A 15,553-nucleotide genomic window follows, 5' to 3' on the forward strand; every position below is an offset into this window, starting at 1 on the left:
GGCCAATATGGAGAAACACCGTCTCTACTAAAAATACAAAAATTAGCCGGGTTTGATGGCACATGCCTGTAGTCTCAGCTACTTGGGAGGCTGAGACAGGAGAATCGCTTGAACCTGGGAGGCAGAGGTTGCAGTGAGTCCAGATCGTGCCACTGCACTCCAACCTGGACAACACAAGCGAAATTCCAGCTCAAAAAACAGAAATGTTAAAAGAGGCTCCTTAGTGGAGTAATATCAACAAAAGGTTGAAAACCACTAACCTATAACATATTAAATAACAAAACACGTGCAAAACCCTACTAATGTTATCCTTTTTGTACTGTCTACATATTTCATTTTTAAAAATAACTTTTTTCAATTATAGAAAATATGGGAAATATAAAAACATCAAGAAAAGAATTAAAACTACACATAATATCAATACTGTGAGACAATCACTGATAGTATTTTTATATATTTCTCTCCAGCTTTTGTATATATGTGTACAAAGCAGGACAAAATCCAATATTAGCCCTTAGGGAAACCAAGGCAATCATTCAGCTTTCTCAAACATCTTACAAAGCTACCAGAGGAATAAAGAAAATATAAACATGTAACATATTGTCCTCATAAACCTGCCTTTCCTAGACATGAACCAAAACTAAACTGAGCAAGTAGCAGCAAGAATGTAGCTAACTTCTTAAGTACCCAACGTGGGTGCCAACAGTTTAGCCCCGCCATGTGCAATGACTGACCTAAAGTCAAATAAATCTCCCTACTTGAACGACTTCATTCTGTCATTCTGTAATTCCTTACCCTCTAAATAAGAATGCCAGCAGCGGCCCAGCAAGATCCAATCTCTTGTTTCCATAGTGATCTCTGTCATCTAGTTCTCTTCTACCCAAAGCTGCCAGAAGTAACCTATGTACCATATATCTTAGAAAAAGAAAAAAAAGGAAACCAGTTTTAGGCTTTTCTTGATTTATATGTTAAAAACATCATTTCTTACTTTAAGAAAAACCTTTATCTCAACTATATCTTGATAAAGAACTTAAAACAACGAAACTTAACATACCCCAAGAAATAGGCTTTTTTGGTCTCACAAAAATCACTGACACCAACATGAGGGAGCATTTCTTTTTGTAAAACTTCCTTTGCATATTTAATTCTTTTCTCTTTAGTAACACCAGGCTTTGCCCCTCTTGAACCAATGAAATTTAGTGCAACATTCTGTTCTTGGATGACAAAAGCTTCATCGAGAGAAGGTTTAACCTATCAGACAATTTAAATAAAGGTTATTTTCAAATTCATGTTGTTACCTATTTTAAGGTAAACTGTCACTTAGTTTATAACATACCAAGTGTCCCTACGAACCTAATAAAATATGTGAATATTTTTAGAAAATCAAGGAATCACAAATTCTTAGCAGACCCCTCAGAGATCTAGATCTCTGACAAAATCCACTCATCAGCACAGGCATTACACTTTCTAGAAAAATACAAATAATTCCATTATAAAAAGAGTAGTGCATGGCCGGGAGCAGTGGCTCATGCCTGTAATCCCAGCACTTTAAGAGGCTGAGGTGGGCGGATAGCTTAAGTCCAGGAGTTTGCGACTAGTCTGGACAACATGGTGAAACCCCATCTCTGCTAAAAATACAAAAATCAGCCACTGCAGTGGCACAGGCCTGTAGTCCCAGCTACATAGGAGGCTAAAGTGAGAGAATCGCTTGAACCCTGGAGGCAGAGGTTGCAGTGAGCCGAGATGGTGTCACTGTACTCCAGCCTGGGTGACAGAGTGAGACGCTGTCTCAAAAGGAAAAAAAAGAGTGGTGCATTTCTTTTATGTTTTACCAATGGCAAAATAAAGTTCCAGATATCTAAAACCAATTTACAGAAGTTTCATAGTCAAATTAAAGTTTACTGAACTACAAATGCTTAATGTGCCAGACTGTTTTCAGTTTTGGTATTTAAAAATGTTTGCTCGGGTCGGGTGGGGCTCACTCCTATAATCCTAGCACTTTGGAAGGCCAAAACAGGAGGATGGCTTGAGCCCAGGAGTTCGAGACCATCCTGGGAAAGAAAATGAGAACCTAAATCTACAAAAGAAAACTAAATTTTTATCCAGTATGTACTCCGGATGTTAAAAAAAAAAAAAAAAATTTGCCGGGCGTGGAGGCTCACGCCTATAATCCCAGCACTTTGGGAGGCCGAGGCGGGCAGATCACAAGGTCAGGTGTTCAAGACCAGCCTGGCCAACACAGTGAAACCCTGTATCTACTAAAAATACAAAAATTAGCCAGGCATGGTGGCACGTGCCTGTAGTCCCAGCTACTTGGGAGGCTGAGGCAGGAGAATCGCTTGAACTCGGGAGGTGGAAGTTGCAGTGAGCCGAGATTGCACCACTGCACTCCAGCCTGGGCGACAAAGCAAGATCTTGTCTCCCAAAAAAAAAAAAAAAAGGCCAAGGAAGGATTATAAAAGACTAAAAAGACATACAATCAAAATGTGATGTATGATTCTGAATTGGACTCTGAACTATATAAGATATTGAATTTAAATTACTATATACTATTAATGTATAGATCTTATTACTTAATAGTTTTCAGTATTATCAGGACAACTGACAAAAATCTGAGTAAGATATATACATTACCAGTATTGTTGTAATCCCATCACTTTGGGAGGCCAAGGTGGGCAGATCACCTGAGGTCAGGAGTTTGAGACCAGCCTGGCCAACACAGTGAAACCCCATCTCTACTAAAAATACAAAAATTAGCTGGGAGTGGTGGTGCATGCCTATAGTCCCAGTCACTTGGGAGGCTGAGGCAGGAGAACCGTTTGAACCCAGGAGGCGGAGGTTGTGGTGAGCCAAGATCACACCAGGCTACACTCCAGGCTGGGCAACAGAGTGAGACTCCATCTCAAAAAAAAACAAAACAAACAACAACAACAAAAAAAAGTACTGTATCTAAGTAAAATTTTCTCATTTAAATAATTATACTATGATTATGTAAGTGAATGTATTATTAGGAAACATACACTGAAGTCTTTAGGAGTAAGAGGCTATTGCCTATAACTTACTCTCCAATGGTCCAGAAAAAAAAAATGTGTTATATATAGAAAGAATGAACGATAAAGCAAATGTGACAAAAGTAACAACTGGTGAACTTGAGTGAAGAGCATATAAGAATTATCTATATAATTCTTGCAACTTTTATTTTTTATTTTGAGACAAGGTCTTACCCTGTCGCCCAGGCTGGAGTGGGGAGGCATGATTAGGGCTCACTGCAGCTTCCACCTCCTGGGCTCAAGCAATCTTCCCACTTCAGCCTCCCCAGCAGCTGGGACTACAGGTATATGCCACCATGCCAGGTTAACCTTTTGTGTTTTTTGTAGAGACAGGTCTCCCTATGTTGCCCAGGCTGGTCTCGAACTCCTGGACTCAAGTGATCCTCCCACCTTGGCCTCCCAAAGGCTGCGATTATGCTTGGCCTTTTTGTAACTTTTCTGTAAGTCTGAAATTATTTCAAAATGAAAAGTTAAACAACAGATATCAACTACTCATTTTCCCCTTTTACTAAATTGCACCAAGCTGGTGTGCTTCTCTGCAAGCTTCCTTACCACTGTTTCTTCTGGCTGTTGTCATTAACTCCAGCTGCCTCTGGTTTTCATGTCTATTTTACACCAAACTGTCAGAAAAGAGGCCTAAGCAGGCCTGAAAGCTTTTACCACACAGTAAATGGCATGAGATTTGTGACAGCTAAATTTCTTCAGAATAGCTTTCTACTGTTTTAAGGTTAGCAACAATCAGTAACTCTAAATCTCTTATAAAGCTCTGTGAATACATTTTGCTTTCACATTACCATTTCCATCATCTCTGGATCTTCAAAATCATAAATAATATGTTCTAAAATATCTCTGTCAGACACAAAACCTAATGCTCTGAACACAATAATGATGGGAACTTCTTGCTTGATATATGGTAGAGTTGCCACAATGCGCTGACCAATAGCACTCTTTTTTGCACCCTAGAAAAATAAACTATCATTAGAACATGAATATACAAAAGCTCACAGCAATAGAAAAACATCAAGAGAACTATTTAATATATATATATGTATTCTTTGTGCATATTTCAAAAGAAGCATGCCTCCCAATACTGTGAGGAACCTGCTATGAATGCATTTAAAAACCACTGAAACAAGTGTACTAATTTTACACACAGGCTGGTCACAGACCTGAGAGAACTTCCATTCTCTCCTATCTGCCTGCCAAGATTCTCTCAGAATTACTCAATACTGTATTTGGAAATCACTTCTAGCTGCAAAAAAAAAAATGAATACTGATTCCTCACCCTCCCCAACCTATCCCCCCTCCAAAAAAAATTAAACCTGTGAAAGAAAGAAATATATAAGAGGTAAATAAAAGGGACAGTATGGATAGACAAATATAGAAAAAAGCTAAGCACACAATGAAAAATAAACATTAAATCAGAGCTGGTCTGTGAGGCATTTCCTTGTTTCAGTGTTTCAAAACTAATAGCCCTTTCATACAGCTTTTTTCCGATTTCTCCCTCTTTAATTGTACACACATAAAAAACCAATTAAAAGTTACTAACCTATGACACACCTGATTTCTCAGTTTTAATCATATTTGTTTGCTTCAATATCAATTTCACTCTATCTTCCCTTGGCCTCACAACCCTACATTATTATAATCCCTCTAATAACTTCCGTCATCCTCCTCCTCCCACCACAGGCCTCCTTCAGAACTCCTCCCATGGGCGTGTTCAGTAACAGCTTTTCATAAATGACACCTAAATCTTCATCTTGATCTTTTTCCTGTACCCTCAGCCCCCGTATCTCCAATTGCCAATTCGTTGTTTCTATGTGGACATCAATTATTCCATTTAGTCTATTATTTGTTTCATCATGGATCTTATTTCAGAACAAGCAGAACATTAAAAAATAATATAGCTGGGCATAGTGGCTCATGCCTGTAATTTGGGAGGCCAAGTTGGGAGGACTGCCTGAGCCCAGCATTTCAAGACCAGCCTGGGCAACACAGTGGGACCTCATCTCTATAAATATTTTTAAAATTTTAGGCCAGGCATGATGGCTCACAGGCTGGGTGCAGTGGCTCACACCTGTAATCCCAGCACTTTGGAAGGCCAAAGCAGGCAGATCACCAGAGGCTGGGAGTTCGAGATCAGCCTGGCTAACATGGTGAAACCCCATCTCTACTAAACATACAAAATTAGCTGGGCATGGTGGCACACACCTGTAATCCCAGCTACTCAACAGGCTGAGGCAGGAGAATCGCTTGAACCTGGGAGGCGGAGGTGGCAGCGAGCCGGGATCGAGCCACTGCACTCCAGACTTGGTCTCCAAAAAAAAAATTAAAAAAAAAAAAATCATAATGCCTACTCCCAAAAATCTTATCTAAATCTGAACTTATTACATTCTCTCCTAAATCAATTACTCGAAGTTCACCACTCTCCTGGAACCTCAGAATACAAACCATAGTATCTTAACTGACTCATCCTTTTATCTTATCAAACCCATCATCAAATCCAGATCATTTTCCGTTCTCTGCCTCCAATTGATTCACTTTGTTCAGAGTTGCCATGATAGTCTCCCTAATACACTGTTTATGTCTTGGCCCTCCATCATCCAGGCCGATGCCTCTCAACAAAGAATGCACATCACAATCACCTAGGGACCTCTTTCAAATACTTGTACCTGGGCCCCATTCCACCCCCATTACCACTACTGAACTTGGAAGAGTCGTAGGTTATTGATGTGAACCTTTAGTTAAGATCCACTAATCCAGGCCGGGCGCGGTGGCTCAAGCCTGTAATCCCAGCACTTTGGGAGGCCGAGGCGGGCGGATCACGAGGTCAGGAGATCGAGACCATCCTGGCTAACACGGTGAAACCCCGTCTCTACTAAAAAATACAAAAAACTAGCCGGGCGAGGTGGCGGGCGCCTGTAGTCCCAGCTACTCGGGAGGCTGAGGCAGGAGAATGGCGTAAACCCGGGAGGCAGAGCTTGCAGTGAGCTGAGATCCGGCCACTGCACTCCAGCCCGGACGACAGAGCAAGACTGCGTCTCAAAAAAAAAAAAAAAGATCCACTAATCCAGATCCACCCTAATCATCTACTTGTCATTCACTATTTGACATACTCCATCCACCTCAATCAGAGTTATCTTCCAGTGATTCTCCAAACACTCATCCCCACTCTCCTCTAATAAGAAAGTCCTTCCGGTTTCTCTCTGCTTATATAACTCCACACCATCTTTCTTTTTTTTTTTTTTTTTTTTTGAGGCGGAGTCTCGCTCTGTCGCCCGGACTGGAGTGCAGTGGCCGGATCTCAGCTCACTGCAAGCTCCGCCTCCTGGTTTACGCCATTCTCCTGCCTCAGCCTCCCGAGTAGCTGGGACTACAGGCGCCCGCCACCTCGCCCGGCTAGTTTTTGTATTTTTAGTAGAGACGGGGTTTCACCGTGTTAGCCAGGATGGTCTCGATCTCCTGACCTCGTGATCCGCCCGTCTCGGCCTCCCAAAGTGCTGGGATTACAGGCTTGAGCCACCGCGCCCGGCCCACACCATCTTTCAAAGTGTAAGTCAAGTCCAATCTTCTCTATTAAGTTTCATGAACAGGACAGGGGCAGTGGCTCATGCCAGCACTTTGGAAGGCCAAGGCAGGCACGTCACTTGAGCTCAGGAGCTCGAGACCAACCTAGGCAACATAGTGAAACCCTGTCTCTACTAAAAATACAAAAATTAGCCAGGTGTGGTGGGACACGCCTATAATCTAATTACTTGGGAGGCTGAGGCACGAGAATCACTTGAGCCAGGAGGTGGAGGTTGCACTGAGCCGAGATCGTGCCACTGCACTCCAGCCTAGGCAACCGAGTGAGACACTGTCTCAAAAAAAAAACAAAAACAAAAAAAAAACACTTTGCATGGACCACACCATACTAGTATCTCATTCTCCTCCCCTCCAAATTTCTATAATATATGTAATAGGTGTCATTTGGCCTCTGCACTGTTACTATCATTTAATGTCTAAAGCTTGTATTCCCAATAAAACCATTACTTTCTGTTTTTTCTTTTTCTTTTTTTTTTTTTTTTTTTTGAGACAGGGTCTGGCTCTGTCACCCATGCTGGAGTGCAGTGGCGCCAATCTGGGCTCACTGCAACCTCAGCACTCAAGCTATCTTCCCACCTCAGCTTCTTGAATAACTGGGACTACAGGCGCCTGCCACCACATCCAGTTAATTTTGGGAGTTTTGTTGTTATTTTGCTAGAGAAAGTGTTTTGCCATGTTGCCCAAGCTGGTCTCACATCCCGAGCTCAAGCAATCCACCCACCTCAGCCTCCCAAAGTGCTGGGATTACAGGCATGAGCCACCACACCTGGCCACCTTCTCAATAAGGATTGTGTGTTTTAATGATCTCTTACAATACCCAACAATGTTGTGCACATGGGAAGAATGCTTATCTTACAAATTTTATTTTTTACAAATAAAATATTATTAAAAACATGCTAAGTACCCTAATTTCATTAAGTACCCTAGTATCATTATACATTGTATACATGTATCAAAACATCACACTGCATCCCACACATGCATAATTATTAAATTAAATTGAAAATAAAGCTTTTTTAAAAAATTACAAAAAACAAATGGAAACACCAGTTACCAAAAACCATTCACAAATAAAAACCATTTTAATTATTTAAAACTCCTGGCCAGGCACGGTAGCTCATGCTTGTAATCCCAGGACTTTGGGAGGCCAAGGAGGGCAGATCACAAGGTCAGGAGATCCAGACCATCCTGAACCAACATGGTGAAACCCCATCTCTTCTAAAAAACACGAAAAATTAGCCGGGTGTGGTGGTGTACGCCTGTAGTCATAGCTACTCAGGAGGCTGAGGCAGGGGAATGACTTGAACTTGGGAGGCAGAGGTTGCAGTGAGCTAAGCTCATGTCACTCACTGCACTGCAGCCTGGCGACAGGGCAAGACTCTGTCTCAAAAAAAAAAAAAAAGAAAACAGATATATATATGTGTATATATATATACACACACACACACACACACACACACACACGAACTGAAATAGAGGTTTTCCAAGATAGCTGTAAAGATTAAATCAAGCAATCTGAGTAACAGAATTGGCATACAGCAAATATTTAAGAACTGCTAGCTACTACTATATTCCATTATTATAAGCAACCTATGCTTATAACTATACCAACGGTCTGCAACTTCTAAACTGGTACTCAGTGATTCCTGCCTCCTACTATTGCCCTTGTAATATCCTCCTCACAGTGTGAGCTGGACATACTGACTTGCAACTTAACAAAAAGAACATGGCAAAAATGACAGAATGTTGCTACCACTTTTAAGTTATAAAAGACTGATTTCTACCTTGCTCGTACTCTCTCTCTATAGCTCTTTTTGCTTACTCTCTCTGAAGAAGCAAGCTGCTCTGCTGCTGTCAGCTGCTATACGCAGAGGTCCACATGGCAAGGAACTAAGAAAGGCTTCCAGCCGACAGTGCGCAAAGACCTGAGACTCAGTCCAATAGTCAATGAAGAACTAAATCCTGCAGACAACCATGTGAATGGCTCTTGAGATCACGGCAGCCCAGGGAAACACCTGATTGCAGCCTTGTGAAAGATGCTTGGCCAAAAGACTCAGCTAAGCACACCCAGATTCCTGACTCACAGAAGCCGTGAGATGATAAATGTTGCTAGAAGAGTAATTTGTCACACAGTGATAGGTAAACAATACAATATATAACAATAATATGCTCCAGAAAAGCTTTTTTGGACCGAGAATGCAGTCTAGTGAATTTTAAAACAAGGCACAAAGGAATAAACCCAATAACATCATATCCAGTCCATACCTGTCCTCCTCTTGCCAGCATGCTAACCCATATAGTACTGGTGGGTCGGGAAGAATTCTCCAGACATGATCTACACTCTCCTGTGTAGGCGTATTTAGAGTCCTTTTTGGCAAACACATAAACTGTGTTTGTTGCCATTTTCTCTTGGGCAATCAGAACCTATTTGGACAATAAGAAGGTTACAGCCATAAAACCCAAAAGGTCACTGAAGAGAAAAGAGAGTAAAATCTGCATCTTAATTTAATCTGATCATATAGGCTCACTGAAATATTTAATTCTTCAACTTTAAAAACTCCGTTTTGCAGAAACGCTTCATAGAAATACATATGCTCCAAAACCGACTGAAACTGACCAAATTTTCAGTGCATATTATATACAACTAAATAAAGCTTTGCTTTATATAAGTTTAGCTGTCATACCCTAAATAAGTCAAATGTCACTGCCAGGTTATCCTGCATGAAAATCTTTTTTTTTTTTATTTTAATTTCAACTTTAAACTAAATTGTAACTACCATTTTGTCATTTTTTAAAATAATGTTACTATACCTTTTCTGATCCATTAATAATGAAATAGCCACCAGGATCCAAAGGGCATTCATTTAACTCACAAAGATCACGATCTGTCAAGCCATTCAAAAGGCAGTAAGTTGACCGCAACATAATTGGAATTTTTCCTATAAAAGTTTTCTGATGCTGAGTCTGAAGTTGTTCTTCACCTTCTTTAATGACTGTTTTTGTTATATCAACATAAAGCGGAGCAGAATACCTTTGAAGATAAAAGTAGATCACAGTTAAGCAATAGGGTATCTGTTAAAACAAACCCTCAGGTGGTTAAAATTACATTTTCAGAATTCTATTTCAGTATCTGCTGCTGACAAGGAAAACTTTTTTCTTACGTGAGATTTCTTAATCTAGCTTCATTGGGCATCATTGGTGAAGGAGCACCATCTCTTTCCCAGTGGGTAGGCTTGGAAAGATAAATTTGCTCAAACTTCAGCAAATATCTTGGCTGAAATTAAACAAAAAAAAATGAAAAGAGTAAATAATTTTTTCCATAAAAGTTTTAATGATTCCATTTTAATTGACATTAACATTTTAAGTAGAAGCAGCTCTACAAACTGGCAAAATTAATCCATTTTACTGAAATGGGGACTTCCCAAAGTCAATATCCATACTGCACAGACGTCAAGTTTTAAACCAAATCACTTTCTCTTTTTTTCCTCTTTTCTCAAAAATTTATTTTCACGTTAGACAGGTAATGTGCTAACAAGGTTTGTAACAAGGTTTAAGCAAGGCACATCTCACACCCAATCATCACACTTATCAACTACAAAAGGATCTGCTAATTGCTTTCTTAAGGCAGAAGACAAAAAGAGACTTAATATACTGAAAGTAAACAAAGACTGTACACATCATGTGCTGAGTTTATATCAGTTAAAATGGATTTACATTAATGATCTACATAGTTTCTTGTGCCCTCTCCTTGGTAAGCGTCATCAAAAATACAAAGTGACCAGAGAACAAAGATAGCAAAACCAGACAACTAGAACTGTGCTCTAATCTAATCAATAGAACATTTTTAAAAATAAACCTAACTCTTCAATTAAACATACAAATTAATCTGTCAAACAAGTAGAGTTAACAAAAGAAAAAAATTTTATTTTAAAAAACACAAAAAATATCCTAATCATTCTATATAAAGGGCTGAGAACTTCCAACCCTGGCTGGAATATAGTTTAGTCCATAGCAAAAAAAGAAATTTTTCAATTAAACATTCACTTGCAGCCTAATAAAACAAGATCCATGAGGACAACTTTCTGGAGATAAATGGATTGTGTACTTTTCTCTAAATCAAGTCTCAGAGAAGAAAATAGAACTGAGCAGATGTTTTACTAATGATTAATTATTGATACACAAGTCTCCCAAGCTGGGGCAGACAAAAGGCAAAGAGAGCGGTGGTGATAATGAACCAAACGGAAGCCAACCCTCTACTCCTTATCTGTGCCATCATCTAGTCTAGGTCATTATTATCTTAATCATAGGCTATTCTAAGATTTTTATCTCCTCCAGCCTTTTTTGTTTTGTTTTGTTTGAGATAGGGTCTCACTCTGTTACCCAGGCTGGAGTGCAGTGGTGTGATCTAGGGTCACTGCAACCTCTGCCTCCTGGGTTCAAGTGATTCCCCTGCCTCAGCCTCCCGAGTAGCTGGGACCACAGGCGGGCGCCACCAGACCCGGTTAATTTTTGTATTTTTTTGGTAGAGATGGGGTTTCACCATGCTGGCCAGGATGGTCTCGAACTCCTGGCCTCAAGAGATCTGCCTGCCTAGGCCTCCCAAAGTGCTGGGATTACAGGCGTGAGCCACTGCACCAGGCCTCCTCTAGCCTCTTTCTATTCCAAGTAAGCATCGCTTTCGAAAGTAACTTTTCTAAAATAATGCTTTATGTATATTCTTTGACAGTCTCTCAGTAATTCCTCATAACATCCAACGACATTCAAAGCTTTCAACAATCGGGTTCCATCTTATCTTCCTAATGCCTAGTAAAAATGGATAAGCCCTGTAATTCCAGCACTTTCGGAGGCGGAAGCAGGCAGAGCATGAGGTCGGGAGATCAAGACCATCCTGGCTAACACGGCGAAACCCTGTCTCTACTAAAAATACAAAAAAATTAGCCGGGCGTGGTGGCAGGCGCCTGTAGTCCCAGCTACTCGTAAAGTTGAGGCAGGAGAATGGCGTGAACCCGGAAGGCGGAGCTTGCAGTGAGCCAAGATCGCGCCACTGCACTCTAGCCTGGGCAATACGGCCAGACTCTGCCTCAAAAAAAAAAAATAGGTAAGCCAGAATCACATAGTGATCATTGCGGTCCCCATCCCATCCCCAGCCTAAATATACCACGTATTTTCTTTTTTTTCTTTTTTTTTTCTGAGACAGCGTCTCGCCCTGTCACCCAGGCTGGAGTGCAGTGGCGCGATCTCAGCTCGGTGCAACCTCCGTCTCCCACGTTCAAGCAATTCTCCTGTCTCAGCCTCCCGAGTAGCTGGGATTACAGGCGCCGACCACCACGCCTGGCTAATTTTTGTACTTTATTAGTAGAAAGCGGGTTTCACCATATTGGCCAGGCTGGTCTCAAACTCCTGACCTCGGGTGATCCGCCCGCCTCAGCCTCCCAAAGAGCTGAAATTCTAGGTGTGAGCCACCACGCCGGGGACACCAAATATTTCCTTGCTGAAATGACTAAGCACCTTTTCTCTTCTAAGAGAACTCCTATCTGTTATTCACAGTACATTTAAGTCTCTTCCATCTTTTCTACTAAGCTCTGATAACTAAGCCTCAGAGATCTCCTCCTCCTTTAGTACTTCCATTACTGGTACGTTGAATTTGCTATGTTCTATTGTTATCTCGCTTGTTATACAAAGATCATGAAGAAAATATGACCCAACAAGCCAGGTGCAGTGGCTCATGCCTGTAATCCCAGCACTCTGGGAGGCTGAAGGGGGTGGATCACTTGAGGTCAGGAGTTGGAGATCAGCCTGGCCAACATGTGAAACCCCGTCTCTACTAAAAATACAAAAAAATTGGGCCGGGCGCGGTGGCTCAAGCCTGTAATCCCAGCACTTTGGGAGGCCGAGACGGGTGGATCACGAGGTCAGCAGATCGAGACCATCCTGGCTAACATGGTGAAACCCCGTCTCTACTAAAAAATACAAAAAACTAGCCGGGCGAGATGGCGGGCGCCTGTAGTCCCAGCTACTTGGGAGGCTGAGGCAGGAGAATGGCGTGAACCCGGGAGGCGGAGCTTGCAGTGAGCTGAGATCCGGCCACTGCACTCCAGCCTGGGCGGCAGAGCGAGACTCCGCCTCAAAAAAAAAAATAAAAAATAAAAATAAAAATAAAAATACAAAAAAATTAGCCAAGCATGGTCGTGGGCGCCTGTCATCCCTGTAAAAAAGAAAATATGACCCAAGAATAAAAAAGAAACTTAATGTCCCCCTTTCCAGCAGAGCCCTAGAAGAGCCAATCGCTTTGGTTCTTAATAGCAAAATTCCGTACAGCATGTCCAACTGAAATGGAAATAACAGACCAGCCCTTAGGAGATCAGCTATATACACAGAAGAGAAACTGATCAGGCTAGAAACAATGAAATCTCCCTATGTCTAATTCTTTTTGGGGTACTTTCCCTACCTCACTTAGTTTTTCAGTTTTCCCTGTCTCTCAAAGCCCAGTATGTTCCAATAGCTGCCTCTCAATTTCTCTAAAACTAGGACAGTCATTATTTTGGACTACATACTTATTTATAATCACTCATATAAACCAAATTATAAAATTATACCCTTGGTATGATTTTAACAATGCTAAAAAACATGCATATATGTGAGCAAAAGCTATAAGAAGCTTAATAAAGATAGCTGATATGTTTGGGTGATTTACCTTTCTTATCTCATATGGTTATAATAATGTACTTCATGCAATATATAAAATCAGACGAAAATTCCTTCAAACATTTTTTATCATTTTTATAATGTGAGAGAAAAAAGTGGGGTTATCTATCCAAAGCAACGTGACTATCTCTGGCTCACTTCTCTTATTTGTTTATATTTCAGAGTCCTCTCTTTCCAACTATTCAATACCTACTATGTGAATAAGGATGGGATTACTTGAAAAAAAAATACACCTCCTCATTAGAGAGAATAAATCAGAAAGTGACTGACAGTGCTGTTAAGTACTTTAAAAGCTCCAACTGACTTTTTTTAACCTTTAAGTCAGTTAACAGAAGGGCTGAAATTTCAAACCAATACTCTTCTTGTACCGGTGTAACTATTAGAACTAACCATCTTACCGGTTCTTCAACTTCTCCACTAGCATGCTGAGCTTCAGCTTGTAGGTCTATAGGAGGAGCGTCTTCCACAATTCTTTGAACAGACATCTGAATAAACTCATCAAAAGAATCCAGCTGTTGTCTGACCAAGCCTTTCTCGTCAAAATAGGAACTGGGAAAATATTTGAGTTCAGTCAGTTGCAACTCAGTGATAATTTCTAGCATAATTCCCCATTTTCATTATAATCAATTCAACAGTCATTAAATACCAACCATTATATGTCAACCACTAAACAAGATACTGTGACCTATCTTAAAAAGGATGAAACCAGGCACATTTTCTTTGCAGAAGTTATTATTTGGGGAAAAGCAGCTTATATTTATGGGTAAAATACTTAAAGTACAATATAAGAACTATAAGGATCCCAGCTCCTGGGAGGCCAAGGCAGGAGCATTGCTTGAGTTCAACCTGGGCAACGTAATGAGACCTCATTTCTACAAATAAAAAAATTAGCCAGGTATGGTGGCATGTGCCTACAGGCCCACATACTCAAGAGGCTGAGGTAGGGGGATCACGTGAGCCCAGAGTTTGAGGCTGCATTGAGTCATGATGGCATCATTGCACTCCAGCCTGGGAGACAGCAAGACCCCATCTCAAAGAAAAAAAAAACTGTATGTCCTCTATGGACAAATTTTATTCTACCTCTTTGAAATATTTCTTGAAAAATGAGTCAGGAGATAAAACTAAAGAAAAATCAATAGCCAAAGATAATAAGAACTGAACTTTGATTTGAATAGGAGGGAGGGTAGTGATATCAATGACTAAAATAATGCGTGAGAATACCAACTTTAGGTTACCAATAATTAGTTCTATTTTGAATTGTTAAAGGTGGGATAAGAAGAGTAAGTCTTTACATAAAAATACTCCGCAAAAGACTGGTGATAAAAATGTAGCATGGCTGAGAGATCTATAATCTAAAGAGCAGACATTATTTTTATAAGGAACAGATACTTTTCAGGTGAGGGTATCTTTATGTCTTTCAGGTATCTTTATGTCTTTCCACAGAAAGACATAAAGATACAAGTAGATACAAGTGCAAGAGGATCTCAACAGATCACTCCCTATTACCATCCAGGAATAACCGCAAAGCTGGGCTTCACAGAGGCTGGAGGATCTAGCACAACCCTCAAGATTATCCCATCACCCCTCAGCAGTAGGAAGTGCCCCACCACACCTCCACATCTCCACTCCTGTATCTTGTGACCTCTGTCATCTTGTATCTGTGAGACTTTCTTAGCTTCTGCTCCCCAACTACTGACTCCCCCATCTTCACATCAATTTTCTGAGACAATATGCAGAGTCCAACTAATCATCAGCCTCCCATTTTGGCTTCATCAGGTCACCTCACACATCAGTGACAGGCCAACAAATCGGCCCCACCCTGATCCAGTCAAGTATGGCCACCACTATTAGAAGTTAGGTTCTATGGTAGAAAACACAGCAGACCACCATACATGTGTACGGTATGAACTAAATAATAGTTGAGGCAATTTATTTCAGTAGAGACTGTCACACATTAGGAAACAAATTTCTCATAACCATGTGGATTAGTCATTGATGTATAAGAAAAACACGGCATTGCCTGTAATATAAATAGCAATGGTTTTTTTTTTTTTTTTTTGAGACGGAGTCTCGCTCTGTCACCCAGGCTGGAGTGCAGTGGCCGGATCTCAGCTCACTGCAAGCTCTGCCTCCCGGGTTCACGCCATTCTCCTGCCTCAGCCTCCCGAGCAGCTGGGACTACAGGCGCCCGCCACCTCGCCCAGCTAGTTTTT

At 40.9% G+C, this 15,553-nt stretch overlaps 1 protein-coding gene and 1 pseudogene across 1 annotated transcript in view; both read right to left on the reverse strand.

The window, feature by feature from the left end:
* POLR2B (RNA polymerase II subunit B) overlaps positions 1–15,553 on the reverse strand; it is a 53,787-nt gene that overhangs the window by 25,725 nt on the left and 12,509 nt on the right. The window contains exons 3-9 of the mRNA XM_033214567.1: positions 13,739–13,889; positions 9,797–9,909; positions 9,447–9,666; positions 8,901–9,059; positions 3,845–4,009; positions 1,055–1,251; positions 796–915 (exon numbers count right to left, since the gene is read on the reverse strand). Coding sequence (XP_033070458.1) covers positions 796–915; positions 1,055–1,251; positions 3,845–4,009; positions 8,901–9,059; positions 9,447–9,666; positions 9,797–9,909; positions 13,739–13,889 — 1,125 coding nt within the window. The remainder of the gene's footprint in view (positions 1–795; positions 916–1,054; positions 1,252–3,844; positions 4,010–8,900; positions 9,060–9,446; positions 9,667–9,796; positions 9,910–13,738; positions 13,890–15,553) is intronic.
* On the reverse strand, positions 10,146–10,239 carry LOC117086559 (annotated as a pseudogene).

The sequence above is a fragment of the Trachypithecus francoisi genome, unplaced genomic scaffold (assembly GCF_009764315.1).
Source record: "Trachypithecus francoisi isolate TF-2019V2 unplaced genomic scaffold, Tfra_2.0 Lachesis_group1, whole genome shotgun sequence".
In the NCBI taxonomy this organism is placed as follows: domain Eukaryota; kingdom Metazoa; phylum Chordata; class Mammalia; order Primates; family Cercopithecidae; genus Trachypithecus; species Trachypithecus francoisi.